Below are 21583 nucleotides of genomic sequence, written 5' to 3' on the forward strand. Positions count from 1 at the left end.
TTTCCTTTAAAAAGAAAAGAAAGCTGAGCTGAGGAGATGGCTCAGTGGGTAAGAGCACTCGCTGTACGAGGATGGGGACAGGAGTTCAGATTATCCACACCCCCACAAAACGTCAGGTGTGACCCTGTGAACCTGTAACCATAGTGCTGGTGCTTGGGTGGGAGGGAGACAGGAGGCTCTCTGGAGTGTGCTGGCCACCAGCCTAGCCAAAGAACAGTGAGCTCCGAGCTTAGCAAAGGCTTGAGAGAAGAAGGCAGAACACAGCAGAGGAGGGTCCTGGATACCAGGCTTCTGCAGCTAGTGCCTTCACCCACGGAGTCACCTGACTAGAACCTTTGATCTTATTGTTTGATACAGGGCCTCACATACCCAGGATAGTCCAGAACTTGCTACCTAACTGAAGCTGGCCTTGAACTCCTAATCCTCCTGTCTCTGTCTCCTAATTCTAATATTACAGGCTTCTGCTACCATGCTAGTTTTAAAGGTGGGTGGGGGAGAAAGGAAGGAATGAAGGGAGAGATGGAGGAAGGGAGGAAGGGAGAGAAGGAGGAAGGGAGGAAGGGAGAGAGGGAGGAAGGGAGAGAGGGAGGAAGGAAGGTTGTCTTTTCAGCGCTGGGCAGATGTGTCAAATGACTGACTGGTTGCTTTAGTTTCGCTCATCGCATAAATATTTCCGGGTTTCTAATCTGGCCAGCTGCCTAAGCTGTTCCATTATCACTACTGTGGAAGAAAACCCAAGTCTTGTGCCACAGAAGGCTCCTGACTTCACCGCAGCCACCCTTGGTGGTGTTTCAGGATGCAACCACTTCAGGGACCACCCCGCCCCTGTGGCTGTCAGCCAGCTCAAGGTCCGACCGATCTTGGTAATACTTGTGAAATGGGGGGAGCCCACTCTCCTTAGCTAGGTAGGATGGATTGCACTGTCCCCTCTGTACAGCTGTGGATGTGAGACTCGCAATGACTTTATCATAGTTGTACTGACAGCAGGTGAAAGAGCAGAATGTCAAGCCTGAAGTTTCGGATTCCTTCCGAAGCTTTTCAACACCGTCCCTGAGCAAAGATGTCTCAGAGCGTGGAATTGAAGAGCATGCCTCTGTGAGTCACGGGCTCAGTCAGGGCTTTTGAGGCAAGTGATGGTTGAGCTGCACTTCAGCTGAGTCACGTAAGCCTTCAGTGGTTTCGCTCCCCCCCCCCCCCAGGAACTCCAGACTTAGGCTGGACAGCACAATGACTGTGGGCTAGGCTGTATGTCATCGTTCTGGGTCACAGTGCTCGCCAAGTCATTGTCCATTCTGGAAGCTCTAACTGTTTGAATTCTACTTGCAAAATTAAAAAATAAAAGGCATGTCCATGGGTTTTTTTTTGGGGGGGGGGGTGGAGGGACATTAAGGACCACCTCTTTAATTTTAAAACAACAGTAATCAAACAAAATAAGAAATACAGGCTCGCAGTTCAGGCCTACCTTTTGATAAAGCAGAGTTGGCATCAGAAGAAAAATAACTGAAAGGAAATACCCATTTTCCTTTGTGCTGCCATTAAAGAACTCCTACTTCCTCTAACTTATATCCACAACCTCTTTATTTCCAAATTAGAAAACTGTCCTGTTCCTATTGATCAGTGAACTACTTTAAAATTCAGCTTCCAAGTACCTCCACTGACCTACCCAACAATCATGTTCAGTTGCGGAAGCCGGGAACGTTCATTTTAACAAGCTTATGCCAGCCAAGTTTGCAATTAGCTCATGTACAGATAAAGAAGAATCGCATAAGACAGCTTTACAACAAAATGCCTGATCCAGGGAACTTAGGAAGTAAAGAGAGCTCTATTTTGGCTCATGGTTCTGGAGATTCAAACCTAAGATTGGGCAGCTCCAGTGGATGACGGTGACAGGTGACACATGCACATAACCAGAGAAACCGTGGTCACACCATGACCCAGGATGCAAAGGGCCTGGATGAGTTCAGACTCATTATTCCCTTCCAGGAAATACCCTCAGTAACCTAAGGGTCTTCCAGTCGTTTCTACAGGAATGCTTAAAGATTCACCGGAACCGTCCAATAAATAGCACTACGCTGGGGACCCAACTTTTACACATGGACCTTTGAGGAGTACTCATCAAAACCGCAGGGGATTATGTTTTCCTTTGAAAAAATACTGAGGGCCAGCGGAGCCGGCCTGGAAGGGGCGGGCATCTGCGGGCCTTAGAACCGCCCTCCACGCCTCCAGGCCGAGGAGCAGAGAGGGAGGAGGTCACAGCCTGAAGGTGTAACAGAGACAGCCACTCCCTCCAGCCTTGTGAGCAGTGAGCTGTGAACTTGAAGCTGCTAGTCAGTAGCAACCAGCAGCACTGAGCACCAACACCCAGAGCTACCATGGCCTACTGCCAGCAGGAAGGGAAGGATCAAATCATATTTGTGACCAAAGAAGACCACGAAAGTCCCAGCAACGCAGAGCTGGTGGTCGACGACCCCAATGATCCCTATGAGGAGTACCGCTTGACACTGCCAAGTGGAGAAATTAACTGGAATTGCCCGTGCTTTGGGGGGATGGCCAGCGGTCCTTGTGGAGAATCCTTCAAATCTGCCTTCGCCTGCTTCCATTACAGCACGGACGAAATCAAGGGGTCAGATTGCGTAGAGCAGTTCCAAGCCATGCGGGAGTGCGTGCAGACGTATCCAGCCGTCTATCCCCAAGAGGAGAATGAGGCCAACGGTGAGAACAAGGATGAGGACAAGGGAAACTTCTACGAGGAGGGCAAGGAGGGCAAGGAGGACAAGGAGGACAAGGAGGACGAAGATGGCGAGGAGGGCGAGGAGGACAAAGAAGAGAGTGAGGAGGAGGAGGATAACTACTACGATAGCTACTATGTGAAGGGAGAGGAAGACGATGTCTACTACGAAGGGGCTGAAGAGTGGGAGAGCGACTATTACGAAGAGGGCGACTTCTACTATGAGGAGGAGGAGGAAGATGAGAACATCTACTACGAGATTGACTACTATGGGGAGGAGGAGGAGGAGGACGAGGATGTTTACTACGAGGTTGGCTACTACGAAGTGGAGGAAGAAGAGGAGCCAGCACAATCGGTGGAGGAAGCAATTGGCACTGAGGCCTCTGCTGCCACCAAGCAGTAGCCAAGTATCTAGAAGTCCCAGTCCCCAGCTGCCGCCGCCCTTTTGCTTAAGCCTCAGGACTTTCTGCACAATAACCGCCTTCCGATAGCCCTCCACGAAAGCACCTTTCCCTCTGCTGTTCTACGCTCTGTCCTATAGACAATAACTTACCTTGATGATCAGGGGTCTTGGCGGCTTGCCATATACCCTGAAGAAAAGCGGTGTGTGTGGTGTGCGCCTGCACCCTACATAAACCTACCCCCAGCACACTAGGTCGCTGCTCAACTGTCCTCTCGAGTGCCCTGGACTTTGCTGCCTTGAAAAAAAAAAACGTGACATTCTCAACAGTCAAAAGTTGTTACTCAAGAAAGTCTCTCGTGAGTAAGCCGACTTATGCTGATCCATTGTGTTCCTTTTGGTAGATTTTATAAGTCTTTGGGAAATTAAGTAGAGGCCGTTCCTGTGGGAGGAGCGATCAGAGCCTCGCCTTGAAGTGTGTAGGGGCTGCCTTGCTTCATCTCTGATATGCTAGCTTGTGCTGTTTGCAGTGCATCCAGGTTCTCGGGTGTCTACAGTTGGAAAGTAGAATTTGGATCCTTTAACTCCCCGTTCCTTGCTAAGTGAAAGGAGAGGGTGGTTTGGGGGAAGGTGCTGCTTGTTTTACAGTTTCAAAGGCCTGATTTGGGGCTCCTGCTCACTCAATACAGTCAGTTGTAACATTCTTGAGAAGTGGGGACCAAATGGTTGCCTGAAAAGCATCCAGAAGGGGATGTGGTCTGAATGAAGTATTCAATTAAAAGAAATGATTCCTTTAAAAAAAATGGAAGACAGAAAGAGAATGAGTTCTAAGACTTCGGGGGGAGGTATGTGGGGGACAAGGGGACAATGTGGAGGGAGAGGGAGGATATGTGGGGGGGAGAGGGAGAATATGTGGACTCATGAATGCCACAGCATTCGTGCGGAGGTCAGAGAACAGCCCAAGGCTGTCACTGTCTGCTTACCACCTTGCCTGAGGCAGGGTGTCAGCTGGTTTTCGGTTGCATATGCCAGGCTAACTGTCCCTCTGGCTTCTGGGAATCCTTTCTCTCCCTTTAGGAGCCATGGGTCACAGACGTTCCTGTTGGCATGTCTTACTTCTCTCTGGGTTCTGGAGATTCAAACTCAGGTCCTCGTGCTTGCACAGAATGCACTTTTACCCACTGTACCATCTTCCAGCCATTTTTGGTTGGTTTGTTTTTTTTTTTTTTTTAAATGAGGTCTTGCTGCAGTGTGGCCCAGGACAGCCGTGAACTCTTGATCTTCTGGTCTCAGTTTTCCCAAGTGCTAGGATTACAAGTTTTGTTGCCACACCCTGTCATTAGATCTAGTTTGGGCACCTAAGAAAATCATTTACACTGGCGAGATAGATGAGCGGGTATAGGCACTTGCCACATGATGACCTGAGTTCAATCCCTGGGACCCGCATACTGGAAAGAGAGAACCTCTGACCTCTACACACAAATAGTGGCACACACAGACCCAACACACACACACACACACACACACACACACACACACACACACACACACACGGAATAAATAAATGTACTTTTATTTGTGATATAGAGAAACTGGACTAGCTTGGTCTAGAAGAGGTGAATAGAAATAGGAAAAGCAATCAAACTATTAAGGTTGTTTCTCTCATCTAACTACTAAACCAGGGCTAAACTTGCTTAGCTTCCAAGATCAGACAAAACGGCATGTTCATGGTATGGCCAGTACCTAAGGTTGGTTTTCAATTGTATTAGTATATTAGATAGAATGACTTACAAAGGTTTTGAAAGTGACCATTACGCAGTCACCAGCATGGTTTTTGAAGCAGAATTTCTGAAGAATACATGCTGCTGTTTTTCAGCTCTTCCCAGGTGACTGCAGTGACTAGCTCTGCTCCAGAGGATGACGTCAAGCACCATCAAGTGGAACAATTTTGATTAGTTTTTCTGCAAATGTTCGCTTCTCTATGCCCTAGGAGGCCGTTCCCATCTTCTGTGACGTATGGCTTCTATTTATGGAGGACCTACTATTATGAGTTTAAGGTCCTTCCTGACAGACAGTAAATCATCTGCTGTGACTCAGGAGAAAATTCTTATTAATGAAAGAAAAGTCAAACCTCCCCATCACTGACAACAGTGACGTCACTCTCCAGGCTCATCAGGACTCATAAAAATGAATGAGATAGTAATACAGATAGGCAGGGGTGGGTATGTTCACTGAAGAGATCACCCCCCCCCAAAAAAAACCCTGTTCTTTCTAAAATGAATTCCAGAACGTTTTTTTTTTTGTTTTTTTTTTGTTTTTTTTTTTTTTACCAACCCTGATATTAAGACTCTAATTTTCCAAAAGAAACTCACCTGGTTATTGGGCCACTGGGCAGACTGACCAGCAGCAATGGGGACCTGTGTGATCCTGATTTGCCTTTTCTGCATGGGCTAACCTATCAGTTGACTTCTTCATTCTTTAATAATCCACAGATCCTTGGAGTATCACACCATCAGAGAAACTACAAATGGAAATGGCTGGAAAATGGCATCTGGTCTTCAGGCGTGGGGAAAGAAGATTTAGTGACATGATTTCCTGGTCAATTGGTGGCTTTCCAGGGGTGCCAATTTGCCATAGACTGTGGGTCTGGCCAACTGACTCATTTTGTCCCCGCATCCCACCTTCCTCATGGCACATGGTCTTTTCCTGGATGGTGGTGGTTTTTTTTCTTCCATTTAATGAGAAAGTAGTAAGGTAGGTGAAATGTGTCTGCTTCCTCAGGATGTGTTTTGTGTCTCCTCAGATACCCTGTGGCTTCTCACCTCCTACACTGTGCACCCTTAAAACGAAGTAATTAAGATCCCCAAGATCTCAGGAAAGACCTTCTGGAATTTGTTCACAGAGCCCCTAGTTTGAAACTTCGATTCTGACCTCTGATATATCAAACCGGAGAAGACGTGACTTTGGAGCAAGGCCCCTGGAATCAGGCAAGAAGCTGTTGCCTAAGGCCTGTACTCAGGCTGGCCTGTGCGTGTGTCTTTTGCACGTTTTTGAAATTCCAGTCGTTCCCCCCATAGGGTGCTCACATTTTGCTCTGAGACCTGTTAAAACATGAAGAGCCCTGGAGGTCTGTCCAACAGATGAGGTCCCTAGGGTGTCCTCAGGCTCTGTCTGCAAAGTTGAATATTTTGTTGATGTGGCAAGTAAACATGACAATTGAGCTAAGAGAGTAGTGCGAGCTGAGGTACTAAGTCTGAGGTAGGTCTCCTGCTGCTGGCCTTCTTCTTGGGCATGGGAATGACAGGACTCCTGCTGGTCATCCTCTTTGGTTTCAAGGCACGGTGAACAGACGTTGGGAAGTACAAAGCACGCTAGGAATGTGCAGTGTTTGTATGCCTGGATGATACAAACACAAGAGCATTCCTGTAGCATCCCTCAAGATAATCGCTACGAGTCTGACAAAGCTTCTGAGGCTTGAATCTGTACGTGTCTGTGTAACTCTAGGCAATTCTATTTCTCCCATGTTAACCTCCAAACTCTGTGGTCCTCCTGGAAACAGCCCTTGCCTCCCCCATTTTCCCAAAAGTCTCAAAACTTGGTCTAGCTACCCATCCCCATTTATTTTTCTCATCTGTATCTCTCTACTAGGACTATGAGCAAAACAGAGTAATTCCCTTATATTTTCCTTTCTTTTTTAGATTTAAAGATTTATTTCTATTTGTGTATGTGTGTCTTCTGTCTGTGTCTACCATATGTAATATGGGTGTGGCCGCCCATGGAGTCCAGGAAACGGTATAGGACCTCTTGGAGATGTGGTCACAGATTGCCTGACACGAGCGCTGGGAATCAAGCCTGGGTTCTCTGGAAGAATAAAGCCCACCCTGACAGCTTCCTTTGGCCCTTCCTAAGTCCATCTGCATGATTACAGATGGGAGTCTTACAGGTGACCTGTCAGAACTTGTTGGCATTAATAGTGAACATTCAAGACCTCACAGATTCAAAAGCGCTGTCATATGGGAGTAACAGGTGAAACTCCTAAACTATGTCTTGACTGATTCTTTTCTTTTCTTTTTTCTTCTTTTGTTGTTTGACAGGAAAAACCAACTCAGGCCATGAGATCAACTTTTAATCTTCTGTGGAAAGCCTCAAAACAGGAAATGCACACCTCTGATCAAGAGAAGGATGAACACGTTTTGTAAAACTGATTTCCTTTGGGTCCATCTTCCTTTTCTGAAACAAAAAAATAACTAAAATGATTTATAGAGCAGCCAAATATCTTCTTCTACCTAGAGTTCATAGAGATATGTATTTTTCTCATGAGACAAGAAAATTCATTTTCTTATACATGTTCTATTTTATGACCTAGCATTTCCCATCGAACAAAAGGATCTTAGTGAAAACCAGGGGAGCAAACCTAAATAACACCATTAGTGGTGAATGGGAGCTCCATTGCCTTAAGCAAACAACCCTGGGCAAAATCAGTTCTCAACCAGTATGGTCATCTGTAAATGATATGAATTTGCTTATTTTTTGCAGAGTACTCTTTTTGTTTAAAGCTATATAAAGAAAATACTTTGATATTAGCTGATTTACCATTGGTCCCCTGTAAAAATTAAAATTCTTTTTGACTAATTTGGTTACCTCCATAGCTAGAAGGGTACCTGTAATTGAACAAATTGATTTTTGATTAATGTTTAGAATACCTACCATTCAGAGGGTTTGCCAAAATGAATACAGAAAAGCAAACCTTCACTGACAAAAGACTATTACACTCAATTCACAACCAGCTGTTAAAGTTTGACAATAAGAAATGAATGAACAATCAGACATAAATGAACACAGTTCATGAACAGACACTTTTCTAAATAAGACCCCCGACTCCTAGCATGATGAAATTGCCATTTCTTAAGATGGAGATGCTCCTTGGAGAATTGCATACCATGTTACCTTACACAGGGCCATTTCCTTACTTCCTCTCCTCTAGATCTGCCCACTGATGTAGACTGACAGATAGCCTCATAGCTTGCTGCAGTTCTAGGCCAGGGGTGATCAAATAAACACTGTTGAGATCTGGAAAGTAGAATTGGAACATCAGCCATTACACCTTGAAGGTTTGGGTCAGGTGTCAGATACCACTGCAGCTTCTAACAGTCTCTAGTGATGGATGATATGGGGCAAGGGTAAGCAACAGCTGGAACCTCAGCTCCCGCTGGATCTCTTCCCTCAACTTTCCTGAATCCAGGGCCAGGTTTCTGTACAGATCAATGAGAAGGGAGTTAGACCCTTCTATAGGTTACCTCTATCATCAAAGTTCAAGGCAGTGAGACCAGACAGACTTGTTCTCACTGGTCCCAGTTAAACCTTGTACATTCCTAATGATCCTTGATGTCTTCTGCTTCATGCCCCGCTTTTCTTTTGCTTTGCACTGCTAGCCTGCCATGCAATCAGGCTCTCCCTCTGAGAAAGAAGCAACAGCCCTTCATAGATTCTAGTAGCTTCCCTTAGTGATCCCTGGTGGATAATGGCTTCTGCGCTCTTATCCTTCAACTGTCTTCTCCCACCGCTCAGTTCCCTTGCGTCTCCTATGATCGTGTGGAGCCTGATTCCTATAAATAAATATGTCATTCCATAGCACACACAGCAGTTCCAATTTCTTGTTGAAACGCCACCGATGCACTGCTAAAGGAGCAAGTTGTCAGGAGTTCAGCTTCAGTGTGTGAAATTTAGATTTCCTATTCAGCATCCAGGTACCTGAATATTTGGAATAGGAAGCTTAATGCTGTGAGTAGTATGTGGTCCATGCTAGGGATGGAAACTGGCAAGCCATAACTGTACAGGGAAAGCCTTGCATAAGACTAATGACATCATCCAAGTTATTGGCTCCTAGATCAATATCAATGTACAACTGATCTTAAAGCCATAAGACAAAATGAGGTCATTGAAGCATTAAGGGTTAGCAGAGAAAATTCAGTAAAAATACTGGATAAAGAATGCTCTAATATTAAAAAATGTAAAGTGCCAGCTGTGGTGTCTCACATTTGTAATCCCAGCAGACTAGAGAACTGCCATGAGAGCCGGGCGGTGGTGGCGCACGCCTTTAATCCCAGCACTCGGGAGGCAGAGGCAGGCGGATCTCTGTGAGTTCGAGACCAGCCTGGTCTACAAGAGCTAGTTCCAGGACAGGCTCCAAAACCACAGAAAAACCCTGTCTCGAAAAACCAAAAAAAAAAAAAAAAAAAAAAAAAAAGAGAGAGAGAGAACTGCCATGAGTTCAAGGACAGAGTGAGTTACATAGTGAGTTCCGGGCCAGCCCAGGCTACAGGGTGGAACTCTATCTCAAACAATCCAAAAAGGAGAAAAATAGACAGGGAGAGAAAATAGTTAGGTATGAAGGTGCAGGCCAGTAATCCAAGCACTCTGGAGTCTGAAGCAAGAGACAAACAAACTTCAGGCCAGCCTGGGCACCCTGTCTCAAGAAGAAAAGAAGCCATTGCTCATGATAGCAAGTCACCAATTAAAACCTGACTGAATAAAGAAAGGGGCAGGGACTTAACAAGCCTCCAGGTCTGAGGATCTAGAGACAGCTGATGACTTCTGCGGGAAGGGAGAAGCAGCTTTCTTCAACGTGTGGTCCTGGATAGGTCCATCATGCCTCAGTGGATGGCCCCACACTCAGGTGTATACGGGCAGCTCAAATGGACACAACAGGTCATTTTTAAGAAAAGACATGAAGTTGGAAGGAGGAGAGGGGTGGGGGTGATTTAGGAGGAGTTAGGGGGTATTGATAGGGACGAAATACATTGTAATAAGTTCTCAAAGAATTAATAAAATGTTATATATTTTAAAGTTGGTCAGACAAATTTAAACCACTGAAAACTGGCATGGGATTTTAAAGAAGAAACCATGGGAAAATTTGTTTTACACTAAAAGAACAAACACTGAGTGAAGACTAAAAAGACTAAAATGAGGAAATTTGGGCATGGTTATAGATTGCTTCCAAAGCAAATAAATAAAATACTTTGTTAGTTTTAATGCACTTTCTAAAGATTTGGTGATGTTTTTGTTTGCATCGGACCAAAGACTCTATTAACTAAGAAAAATTGGTAAATTTTAGAACATTCGAAAGACAAAATGAAATAAAAACAAAAAGTCAAATGGGAAGCACACTATCATGCCCAATGTGTAAAGGGCTGTGTGGCCGAGGGACTACTGTCTCTGTTTCCAAAGCTTGACTTGTTACATAAGAGGAGTGACTCACAGTCACAGATTGTTTTGTCCCTCCGGGACGTTTGGAAATGTCTACAAATATGTTTAGCTGTCAGAAAATGCAGGAGGCTGCTGCTGGCACCCAGTGGGTAGAGATTAAGCATGCTGATAAACATCCCACAGAGCACAGGGTGGCTCCCAAGGTGCGTGGAGATAATGCACACAGTGAGAAATTACGACCTCAGCACAAGATGTAGAGCAATTTGCTTTTTCATTTTTATTCGTGTGTGTGCGTGCGTGCGTGCACGCGCGCGCGTGTAGGAATGTGCATGTGTACACTTGAGGAGGCCCTAAAAGGACACCAGATTCCCCAAATCTGGAGTTGCAGGTGGTTTGTAAGGTGCCTGACATGGGAGCTGAGAACCAAACTCTCGTCCCCGTCTTCTGTGAGAGCCCAAAAACCTGCAAAAGATCACAAGAGAGAGAAACAATGATGAGGAAGGTCGGGGTCATCAAAAGGATGATGGCAAGTGGAAGAGGAAAGAGACTGGAGGGAGGCTATAAGGGACCAGGATTAGTGCAGTGAGGAGATGTGGAAGTGGAGGACCACTAACTGGAGGAAAGGGGCTTGCAGGGAGGAGGGGCCACAGGTAGTAGGATGGAAGGCGAGAGGGTGAAGGTACCATAATCAGAACATACTCTATAGAGTATATATTTTGTATACATAAGAAATTGTCAAAAAATGAATTTAATATAAGACTTAAAATTTAAAAAGAGAAGGAAGATAATGCGATGCAAGACTTATGGGCTCTGAGACATTTGACGCTCCAATAAACAACACAGGGCAGATATAGAGGCAATAAGTGAAGTAATGGGCAATGGGAAGTGCTGTCCGTTCAGTTTCTCTTACAGAGCTACAGCTGCTGGAGCAGAGACAGATTGACAGATTAAGTCTCAAGCCAACTGATAGACTGCTAACCCAGAATGAGACGTACTGAAAAGTATCATCAACTTCCCCGCTCTGGGTACTCTGTTCTTCTAAGATCTCTGGTGCCCCGTCTAATGAACTGTACCACGGAAGGGAAGCACAGACCTGGGAACCAATGGGCAAGGATGGATGTGGCTTACTAATTGTAAACTCAGCCAATGATCTCTCAATTAAATGAGTTCTCTTACTCCTCTAGCAAGATCTTCCAGGCCATAAGTTTTCCCGTCTTGCGCTGCTGTAAAGAGAGGACTGTTCACAGAGTTCTGAAATCCAGCCACTATGCTCCTTTACATGCTTAGGGTTCCAAAGGCTGTGCACACGGTGTAATTAAAAGCAAACAAACACACACACAAAAATACTTCACCTTGTTGGAAAGATGAGGCAATAGGCCAGCTGCTGCCCTACAGAAGAACACACACAAAAAGAATACAAGTCTAGAGTCTCCTGGGACAATTGTGCCCAGGCTGCTTTGGGGACTGTCCAGTGGGGACATCAAAGAGTAGACTATCTTTGGTCTTTTGACCTTAAAGCATAAAATTGCTTGCTCCCCTTAAATGGGGCACAGTCTCACTTATCCACATGCCCTGGTTCATTCCATAGCACCTGTCTATGTCAGGAAGCATGAACAACTGACTCATCCCACTTATCTTCAGTATTAAAAGAAAGAAAGTGTTGTCTGAGCCCTATCCATCTCCTGGGGTATCGCCATTCTGTACACACATACAGGATCATACTGCAAGGATGTGAGACTCGCAATTTGAGGACATCCTCAATCCACATTGAGAGGAATGGTCCTTGTCTGAGACAACCACAACTGTCAAGGAGCACTGTTGTTGGCCCTGCCCCAGGCAATGAGAGAGGAGTGTGGATAAATGCCACAGCTTCCTTGCCTCTAAGATAAAACCAACTGAGGCTCATTCTGCACTGCTTCCCATGAGTCTCCAATGGGGACCAGTTGCCTACATCTCTCTTGTAGCTTTTTCTTGTCTTCTTTCCTGTCCCTAATTTGTCTCCTTGTTTCCTCACTGGTACTTCTTCAAACAAATGGTCAGAAAACTGCTTGTTCTCCAATCCTCTGCTCAGTGAAAGCTGAAATCCCATGAGACGCAATGTAAAACACAGTTTGTGCAACAATTGAATACTTGCAGTAATTTTTAACTCTCGACTCGAAATAGCCTCGAATCTCCTCGAGAGTCTTTTTCTCTCAAGATTTATTTTATTTCTAGTTATGCATAGATGTCTACATGTGAGTATGTATATATGAGTGCAGGTGCCTGCAGAAGCCAGAAGAGGGTGTCACATCTTTTAGAGCTTGAAATACAGACATTTATGGGCCACTGGGAATTGGACTTAGGTCTTCTGCAAGAACATAAAGGCTGTTAACTGCTGAGCCATCTCTCTAACCCTAAGGGGAAAGAATCTCAATTAAGAAATTGTCTAGAACAGATTGCCCTGTGTGTATGTATGTGGGCAATTGTCTTGACTATCAATTAATGTGGGAAGACCCAGCCCACAGTGGGTAGCACCATTCCCTAGGCAAGGGATCCTGAACTATATAAGAGAGGAGAAAGAAAAGCAAGTCATCTTGTATGTATTTATTTCTCTCTGCTCTTAACTGTGACATGCCATGGCTTGCTGATTTGAGTTCCTGCCACTGTAACTTCTCTGCTATGATGGACCTGGAATTGTGAACCAAATAAACTCCTTTCTCCCCTAAACTACTTTTCATTGGGGTGTTTTATCACAGGCACAGAAATGAAACTAGAACATCATCTTATGACCGGGTGGGCAGACAAGCCTCCTGTGCTAAAGCAGATGTACTCTGCAATAACAGCCTCCTCCTCCCCCAAAATAAAGATATAAAGATATCACCCATCAAGGTAAAAAGTTATAGAAAAGGTGTTGACAGTGGTTTCTGTCCCGCCTAGTCCACAGCCATTCAGCCCCAAATAAACACAAAGAGGCCTACATTAATTATAAACTGGTTGGCCTATTAGCTCAGACTTCTTATTAACTAACTCTCATATCTTTCATTAACCCATAATTCTTATCTGTGTTAGCTTGGTACATTTTATCAGTGAGGCATTCTCATCTTGCTTCCTCTGCATCTGTGTGACAACTGCAGACTGGCCTTTCCTCTTCCCAGAATTCTCCTATACTGGTTACCCTGTCTATACTTTCTGCCTGGCTACTGGCCAATCAAAATTTTGTTAAACCAATACAAGTGACAAATCTTTACAGGGTACAAGACCACCACATTGGACACCATTTTGTAGGCAGAGACTGCTTGTTCATTTCCTGGCTGCCCAGATGCAAATAATCACACAGAAACTATATTAATTACAACACTGACCAATAGCATATGCATATTTCTAGCTAACTCTTACATCTTAAATTAACCCATTTTTACTATTTTGTATTTTATCACAAGGCTCATGATTTACCAGTAAGGTTCTGCTGGCAGCTGGTGTCTTTCTCCTTTGGCAGTTACATGGCATCTCTTTGACTCTGCCTACACTCTCTCTATATCTCTATTCGGATTTCTTGCCTGGCTTTACTCTACTAAGCTGAAACAGCTTCTTTAATAACCAATGGTAATAAAACATATTCATAGTATACAGAGGGGAATCCCACATCAAAAAGCAAAATTAAAAAAAAAAGAACTATCCAAGCCTTTAGTTAGCTTCAGTTCACATATGGAAATTTTTAAAAAGAGAAACAATGATAAAAAGAAAAGAAAATAGGAGGCTGGAGAAATAGGTCAGTTGGTAGAGTACCTGTCTCATAAGCGTGAGGACCTGAGTTCAGCCCTCCAGGACGCAGGTAAAAAAAAAAAAGCCAGATATGGCCTAGTACAACTGCAGTGCTTAGGGAATAGTGACAGGCAGATCCTTAATGCTCAGTGGCCAGCCAGGTTAACCAACTGGGGAGCACAATAATTAATGAGAGATACAGTCTCAAAAGATAAGGTAGAGAGTGATTCAGGAAGACATCCAGTATTGACCTCTGCCCTCCTTATACATGCACACACATGTGTAGACACACCTGCACACACACACACACACACACACACACACACACACACAGTGTACACGCACACACTCTATACATATACATATACCAAAAACAGAAAGGAAACCAGAAAGGCCCTCTGTGATGTTCCAGAAGTGTTGTCCATCTTCGTAAGGATAACCAGGGAGCTAGAAAATCACTTTTTTTTACATGTTTGTTTATTGGTTTGCTTTTTATTTGTGGTAGTGGTGATGGCTGATTTGTTTTTATTTTCCATTACTATGGGTTGAGTCTAGGGCCTTGTCTGTGCTTAGGCAAGTGAAATCCAAAAATTATATACCCAGCCCTACGAAACAACTATCTGTTGCTTAACACCAGTCATTTCAAAGAAACTCAAGCAAAGTTTTTTTTTAATTATTCTTTTCATTTTGACTGATTCTTTGTGAATCTCACATCATGCATTCTGATCCCACACGTCTCCCTATCCTCAAGGATGTGCCCTCTGCCCTGGCAAACGCCCTCCCCTTAATAAACAAAATTTAAAAGAAAAACCAAAACAAAGGAAATGAAAGGAAAAGGAGAAGAATCTCGGCGTGGAAGCTATAGTGTGGCCCTGGGAGCCCCACATTTTACCGTCTGTCCAGTCATCTTTTCTTTAAGTGTTCACTGCCATGAGGCATTGGTCTGCTTGGAGGCCTCTGGCTTCTGCTGCCCTGTAGATACTGGGCCCCACTGGGACTCCTCTTGCATATTCTGTTGTCCTGTGTCATGGAGGTCCTGTATCTTTGGATCAACAGGTCTGGTCCCTTTACATACTCCAGCAATTCAGGTAAATGTTGGGGTGAGGTAATTCATAGCCCTGGTTCTGGGCCTGGGTGATAGTCAATCTGCCAGTTTTCCCTGGGTAAGCTCTCCAGCACTGCCTTGGCCAGCTCACCCAATGCATCCTGCAGCAAGGAATGGGGCCAGTTCTCCTGCTCTCAGATCCTCAGATCTGGTCACCCACAATCACACCACCAAAGCCAGCTCTACTGTTTTGCCCAAGCAAGGTGCAGGGCCCTATCTCCTGATTACTGAAGGGGGCATACGAGGGGAGGCAGAGTCAGCTCTCCTGTGTGCGCGCACACACACACACACAGAGTGAGCATGGTCAGCTCTAATGTGCTCAGGCAAAGAACTTTCAATCCAACCAAATATAATGTATCTATGATAATGTATAACAATCACAATTCCTACTGAATTTTTTTTTGGGGGGGGGGGTTGAGACAAGGTTTCTCTGTAGCTTTGGAGACTGTCCTGGAACTAGTTCTGTATACCACCAGACTGCTCTTGAACTCACAAAAATCCTTCTGTCTCTGCCTCCAGAGTGCTGGGATTAAAGCCGTGTGCCACTGATTTTTTTTTAAAAAAACCGTTATGATAGTGCAGCACTCCTTAGGCAGAGATACACAGACCTCTGTGAGTTTGAGGTCAGACTGATCTACATGTTGAGTTCCAGGCCAGCCAGGGCTGTACAGTGAGACTCTGTCTCAAAAACAAAGCAAAGAAACCAAAAAATATATATATTTATTATAAATCTGCCTACTTCTGGGACTTCACAAACTTATCTTGGATTCTTGTTGTTATAGGCAATTACAGTGAATATTGGTGTCATTGCTGTATGTAAATCTAAACATTAGAGAATCTAAACATCTGTCAAAAAAGAACTGGCAAATTTCAAGGCAACAAAAGGATTGGAAAATGAGATTCTATAAATAGTCAAAGAAATCTAACAACATAAAAAAATAGAGAGAGCGAGAAAGAAAAAGAAAGAAAGAAAGAAAGAAAGAAAGAAAAGAAAAGAAAAGAAAAGAAAAAAGAAATAAAGAGAAAAGCTGGGGTTGGAGAGATGGCTCAGCAATTACGAGCTCTGGTTGCTCTTCCAGAGAACCTGGGTTCCATTTCCAGCACCCACCTGGCCACTCACAACCTCTGGAACTCCAGGCCCACAGGGATCTGATGCCTTCTTCTGGCCTCCGAGGGTATTACACATGTGTGGTACAAAAACAAACGCGTGGGCAAAACACCCTACACAAAATAATAATAAAAAGAAAAGAAAAACTAGAAACACATAGGAAAATAAAAGCTAAGTAGTTGTGAATAAGAACGCCACGTTACTCTGTCTCGGAAAAAAAAGAGTGCCACGTTACTGGGCGATGGTGGCGCACGCCTTGAATCCCAGCACTCAGGAGCAGAGGCAGGCGGACCTCTCTGAGGCCAGCCTGGTGTACAAGAGCTAGTTCCAGGACAGTCAGGACTACACAGAGAAGCCCTGTCTCGAAAAACCAAAAAAGAAAAAAAGAAAAAGAAAGAATGCCATGTTATGTGTCTAGCTATATGAAAAGCCTGGGGCAGGAATAGGAAGAAGCCTTGTGATAACTCACTCTTAGCATCCGGGCGAACATGGCCACACCCGCTGAGGACCTTATAGGGTGCCTCACACCTGCTTGTTAGAAGGCCCGTACCCTGTCCCTTTAAAAGGCGGAACTCTGCCTGCCTCTCCCACTTCCTCCTCTTCGCCTTTCTCTCTCTACATCTCTCTTCCTCTCCCTCTCTCTTTCTCTCTCCCTTCCCTTCCCCCAGTCCCTTTATCTCAATAAAACTCTCCACTTAAGTGCTGTCTACCTGGCATGTCTGTCCCTCACCGCCGTGGGTTCTCACCTGCCACGATTTAGAGCCACCAGCTGCCAAGGTCCCTCTCGGCAGAATTGTATCACTCACACCAAGCATACAGTGACTTTCTTAGGTATGCCAAATGGGTATCAGAAGCAGCCTAAACAATGGCGACAATAGATTCCAAATACAGATTTGTTTGTTTGTTTGTTTGTTTCGAGACAGGGTTTCTCTGTGTAACAGTCCTGACTGTCCTGGAGCTCACTTTGCAGACCAGGCTGTTCTCGAACTCACTGAGATCTGCCTGCCTTTGCCTCCCGAGTGCTGGGATTAAAGATGTGGGCAATCACATTATTTTTTACAGACATAGTCTCACTGGAGGGTGGTAGCAGCGCATGCCTGTAGTCTCAGAGGTAGATGCAGGTGGATCTCTGGGTTCGAGGAAAGAGGGGGGGGGAGGGAGGGAGGCAGGGAGAGAGAGAGAGAGAGAGAGAGAGAGAGAGAGAGAGAGAGAGAGAGAGAGAGAGAGAGAGAGACCCTCAGGTGACTTGTACGGCCAAGCTGGCCTCAAACTGGTTATGTATGCCAGGCTGGCCTCGAACTACCAGAGATCTGTCTACCTCTTCCTCCCACAGATTGGTTCTTTTTTTTTTTTTTGGTTTTTCGAGACAGGGTTTCTCTGTGGCTTTGGAGCCTGTCCTGGAACTAGCTCTTGTAGACCAGGATGGCCTCGAACTCACAGAGATCCGCCTGCCTCCCGAGTGCTGGGATTAAAGGCGTGTGCCACCACCGCCCGGCTCACAGATTGGTTCTTAAAGGGCCCACCCAGACAAATAAAATGGTGCACGATGACTCTGCAAGTTGTTCGGGTGTGAAATGGTGGATATCGAAACTGTAACAAAAAAATTTGCTACGCGCGCTCAAGCCCCCAAAACCTTCCCGCCTCTCCTGCGGAAACAGGGCGGGCCCTGGAAAGGAAGTTTGAAAAGGGACACGCCTACCCACGAGGCTATATAAGGAGGGCGAGCCCGAGCGCGGCATTCAGCGTGCAGAAGGCAACAGGGGAAGACGACGCGGCAAGCTTGCCGCTCGTCAGCCCCATCAGCCCTTCACGTCCATTTTGCAGCACAGAGCGCACCAGGCCGACCCACCTGCAGTGAGCGACGAAGAGCGCCAAAGGTATGGATGCTTTTAAAAACTTGCAAAATTTGCCGGGCTGAGGTGGCGCCCTTTAACCCCAGCCCTCGGGAGGCAGAGGCAGGCGAATCTCTGTGAGTCCGGCAGCTTTTCCACCACAGAGCGCCCCAGGCCGACACAACGGCAGCGAGAGCCATATTTCCCGATGGTGGTGGCGCCTGCCCGCCTTTAACCCCAGCCCTCGGGAGGCAGAGGCAGGCGAATCTCTGTGAGTCCGAGGCCAGCCTGCTCCAGGGCAGCTTTTCCACCACAGAGCGCCCCAGGCCGACACACCGGCAGCGAGCAGCGAGCGCCAAAAGTACAGACGCTTTTGTAAACACTAGGACAATTTTTCCTGGCGGTGGTGGCTCCCGCCTTTAACCTCAGCACTTGGGAGGCAGAAGTAGGCGAATCTCTGTGAGTTCGAGGCCAGCCTGTTCTTTTTCCAGTACAGAGCGCACCAGGCCGACACACCGACGGTGAGCGCCAAAGGTATGGATGCTTTTAAAAACTTGCAAAATTTTTCCAGGCGGTGGTGGTGCCCTTTATCCCCAGCACTCGGGAGGCAGAAGTAGGCGAATCTGTTAGTTCGAGGACAGCCTGGTCCAGGACAGCTTTTCCACCACAGCGCACCAGGACAACACACCGACAGTGAGCACCAAAGGTATGGATGCTTTTTAAAAACTTGAAGAATTTTTTCGGGTGGTGGGGGCGCCCTTTAACCCCAGCACTCGGGAGGCAGAAGTAGGAGATTCTCTGTTAGTTCGAGGCCAGCCTAGTCCAGGATACCTTTACCAGCACAGAGCGCACCAGGCTGACACACTGGCAGTGAGTGCCAAAGATATGGATGCTTTTTAAAAACTTACAAAATTTTTCCAGGCGGTGGTGGCGCCCTTGAAACCCAGCACTTGGGAGGCAGAAGTAGGCGAATCTGTTAGTTCGAGGCCAGCCTAGTCCAGGATACCTTTACCAGCACAGAGCGCACCAGGCTGACACACTGGCAGTGAGCGCCAAAGGTATGGATGCTTTTAAAAACTTGCAAAATTTTTCCAGGCAGTGGTGGTGCCCTTTATCCCCAGCACTCGGGAGGCAGAAGTAGGCGAATCTGTTAGTTCGAGGACAGCCTGGTCCAGGACAGCTTTTCCACCACAACGCACCAGGACGACACACTGACAGTGGGTGCCAAAGGTACGAATGCTTTTTTAAAAACTTGGGGAAGGGCTGGAGAGATGGCTCAGTGGTTAAGAGCACTGTCTGCTCTTCCAGAGGTCCTGAGTTCAATTCCCAGCAACCACATGGTGGCTCCAAACCATCTGTAAAGAGATCTGGCGCCCTCCTCTGGCGTGTGGGTATAAATGGAGGCAGAAAGTTGTGTACATAATAAAAACTTGGGGAATTTTTCCGGGTGGAGGTGGCGCCCTTTAACCCCAGCACTCAGAAGGCAGAAGTAGGCGATTCTCTGTTGAGTTCAAGGCCAGCCTGGTCTACCTGGTCTACAAGAGCTAGTTCCAGGATAGTTAGAGTTGTTACACAAAGAAACCCTGTCCTGAAAAAAAAAACTTGCAAATTTAAATGTAGCTCTTGGTTCCTTTGGCTTGTCTTCGCAGTTAAGTCAGGGTCTCTCGGTGCAGCCCAGACTGGTTTGCCCATGCCTAATCCCCCAGAATCTAATCCCCCAGAATACAGTACAGGAATTGGCAGCATCTGCATCACACCAACGGGAGGCAGGTTTCTTGGGGTCCGTATTAAATTCAAAGTGTACACTCCTACACAGAGTTGTAAAGTTTTGCCTCACCGTTGATAGAACTGCCATGATTTCTACCTGTTCACCAATACTTTTTGTTTTTCTTTAAGGGCCCCGATTTTCTATTAGGATGGAACAAACTTTACAGGACACTTTGGAGGGGGGCGATGAGACTGTTCAGCAGCAACCCCCTCCACTGAAACCCGCGTCTTGTGGGGAAAAATCTCTTCAGGAAAAACTGTATGACATTTATGTGGAGGAGTGTGAAAAGGAGCCAGAAGCAGAGGGCCTTCGAAGCAATGTCAACTTGCTAGAGAAGCTTATGAAGAGAGAGCCATTGCCATGTTTAGTGGTCAGCCTGTACCCAGAAAACCAGGGCTATTCTCTCATGCTCAAGGATAAAGATGGAGTCCTTATAGAGCCCTATCCAGGGCCGTATGTAGGACAGAAACTGCTTGAATATTTGGATGCTGAAGAGTTACCTTCCTTTCTGATTGATATTCTGGAAAAGTCTCCTGTGAATGTTTTTCACAGTGGCTGTGTCATAGCAGAAATCCGAGACTACAGGCAGTGTGGTGACATCTACCCTCCCGAGGAGCCTGCTGCAGAGGCTGCTGTGTCCTCTCCTGCTTGCCAAGTCCGGCATATTCTCTTACGTCCAACGATGCAGTCTCTAGTAAGCGATGTCGAGTCCATGACAAGTGACAGCAGTCAGTGGACCCAGGAAGCAAAACAGGAGCTTGAGAGCCAACTGATCTTAGCTACAGCAGAGCCACTGTGTCTGGATCCTTCTGTTGCTGTCACCTGCACGGCCAACAAATTGCTGTTTAATGAGCAGAAGATGAACACTAACCCCATGCGGCAATGCTTCAAGAGGCATGCATGCCCCTCTCTGGATCAAGAGGAGGTACCATCTGGGTGTTCTTGTCCCCCTGACTTAATGACAACCACTCCTTGCAAAAAGCAGGCAAAAATAAGTCCAGATAACCCATCTGACCTGCAGATTGATGGAACAGAAACATGCAACCAGAGTCCCTGTGAACTGACTGTGCCTTCAGAGATGGACTTGGAGAGCTTTGTTAAAGAGTTGCTATCTCTGCCCTTTGATGAGACTGAACCAACCATCTCAGCAATTCCTGAGGTAAAATATGATTGTATGTTTGATTGTGAGGATGACAGTCAGCTATGGGATAGGAATGAAGATATCATGGAGTGCCTTAATACGCTTCTCAATGAGGAAATAGAGCCACTTCCAGAGGGCAGCAGTGCTAACGCCATGTCTCTCCCTCCTGTTGCCCTGGGTGATTATTCAGATGATTTCCTGACAGGGATAAACACTGAGCCAAGGAAGACAGTGCCTATGTGCCAGGAGGCTGTCCAGAGCCAAGCTAGTTGTCCCAGCAAGATGCCACAGGGGTCCAGTAGCTCAGTCTGTCCTCCTCAGCCCACCCCAGGGAAGAAGTGGTCTTGTAGCTCAGTCTGTCCTCAGCCCACCCCAGAGAAGAAGCGGCCTAGTAGCTCAGTCTGTCCTCAGCCCACCCCAGGGAAGAAGTGGCCTAGTAGCTCAGTCTGGCCTCCTCAGCCCACCCCAGGGAAGAAGTGGCCTAGTAGCTCAGTCTGGCCTCCTCAGACCACCCCAGAGAAGAAGTGGCCTAGTAGCTCAGTCTGTCCTCAGCC

General features: G+C 46.2%; 2 protein-coding genes and 1 long non-coding RNA gene across 3 annotated transcripts; all 3 read left to right on the plus strand.

The window, feature by feature from the left end:
• Positions 1–2366: 2366 nt before the first annotated feature.
• Positions 2367–3417, plus strand: LOC121445759 (mitochondrial intermembrane space import and assembly protein 40-like). Its single transcript, XM_041647906.1, has one exon. It carries the CDS (start codon positions 2373–2375, stop codon positions 3129–3131), a length of 759 nt encoding a protein of 252 aa, XP_041503840.1. The 5' UTR covers positions 2367–2372; the 3' UTR covers positions 3132–3417.
• On the plus strand, positions 3417–7615 carry LOC121445760. The gene is made up of 3 exons (XR_005974001.1): positions 3417–3491; positions 5621–5882; positions 7223–7615. It is a non-coding gene; the product is annotated as an uncharacterized LOC121445760 (long non-coding RNA).
• A 12421-nt stretch (positions 7616–20036) lies between these two features.
• LOC121445758 (transcription factor SPT20 homolog) lies at positions 20037–21207 on the plus strand (the record flags this gene model as incomplete). The annotated part of the gene is made up of 1 exon (XM_041647905.1): positions 20037–21207. A coding segment is annotated over exon 1 (1171 nt), but the record flags the coding sequence as incomplete, so codon positions are not given.
• Between the last annotated feature and the right edge of the window lie 376 nt (positions 21208–21583).

Source organism: Microtus oregoni, unplaced genomic scaffold (genome assembly GCF_018167655.1).
Source record: "Microtus oregoni isolate MIOR12 unplaced genomic scaffold, Mior012 000542F_ref0000109, whole genome shotgun sequence".
NCBI classification, from domain to species: domain Eukaryota; kingdom Metazoa; phylum Chordata; class Mammalia; order Rodentia; family Cricetidae; genus Microtus; species Microtus oregoni.

Coding starts and splice junctions, on each gene's coding strand:
- LOC121445759 (XM_041647906.1), top strand. CDS start 2,373: ATGGCCTACTGCCAGCAGGAAGGGAAGGATCAAATCATATTTGTGACC.